Here is a 652-nt window from a genome sequence, read left to right on the forward strand (position 1 = left end):
CTGCTGTTAGTTTATATGCTGACCTGTTCGTCCTGATCTCCTCCACCATCTCTGCCCCACTATGTTTATACATGGACCCTGTTTTGGTTGCTACTTTATGTTTTTGTTCCATTAAACCTTTTTCTTTTCACTAGCACCTGGGTCAGCAATCTTGAGTCCAACCTCAGTTCTTCCTCACCCTCCTGGTGAGGGGGACTACCATAACATAAAGTTATCAAATAAATGTAGTGAGTACAAAGTATAGTATTATACTCTGAAATGTTCTTGATATATGAAGTAGCAGGAAATGAAAATACTCAACTACAGATACCTCAAAATTGCACTTAAGTACAGTATTTGAGTAAATGTATTTAGTTACTTTCCACTTAAGATATTTCTTTATCACAGGGACCTTCTACTCTGTCTAAACAGTACATAGCTTTACACACAAGTAGCTATAACTGTCAACTCTGAGGAGCTACAGTATAAATCCCAAACTTTGCAACCTAACTAAATAAAAGAATACCTTTCATCCAAAAGAACTGAGCTGACTGACAATTACAAAATGTTCAGACCTCCCTGCATTACCCAGTGGATCTTTTCTCTGTAGGAAGGAAACTTTTCGCATGACGGCTAATTTGGTCTTTTCAAGCCCATCCTTCGTTCCGCTTCT

At 38.2% G+C, this 652-nt stretch overlaps 1 protein-coding gene across 1 annotated transcript in view; it reads right to left on the reverse strand.

Annotated features, from left to right (window-relative positions):
- The window catches only part of LOC109955477 (rho guanine nucleotide exchange factor 10-like protein), a 77,586-nt gene extending 76,940 nt beyond the window's left edge, over positions 1–646 (reverse strand). The window contains exon 1 of the mRNA XM_020591703.1: positions 568–646. Coding sequence (XP_020447359.1) covers positions 568–607 — 40 coding nt within the window. The 5' untranslated portion in view covers positions 608–646. The remainder of the gene's footprint in view (positions 1–567) is intronic.
- Between the last annotated feature and the right edge of the window lie 6 nt (positions 647–652).

Source organism: Monopterus albus, unplaced genomic scaffold (assembly GCF_001952655.1).
Source record: "Monopterus albus unplaced genomic scaffold, M_albus_1.0 scaffold1.1, whole genome shotgun sequence".
Taxonomy (NCBI): Eukaryota; Metazoa; Chordata; class Actinopteri; order Synbranchiformes; family Synbranchidae; genus Monopterus; species Monopterus albus.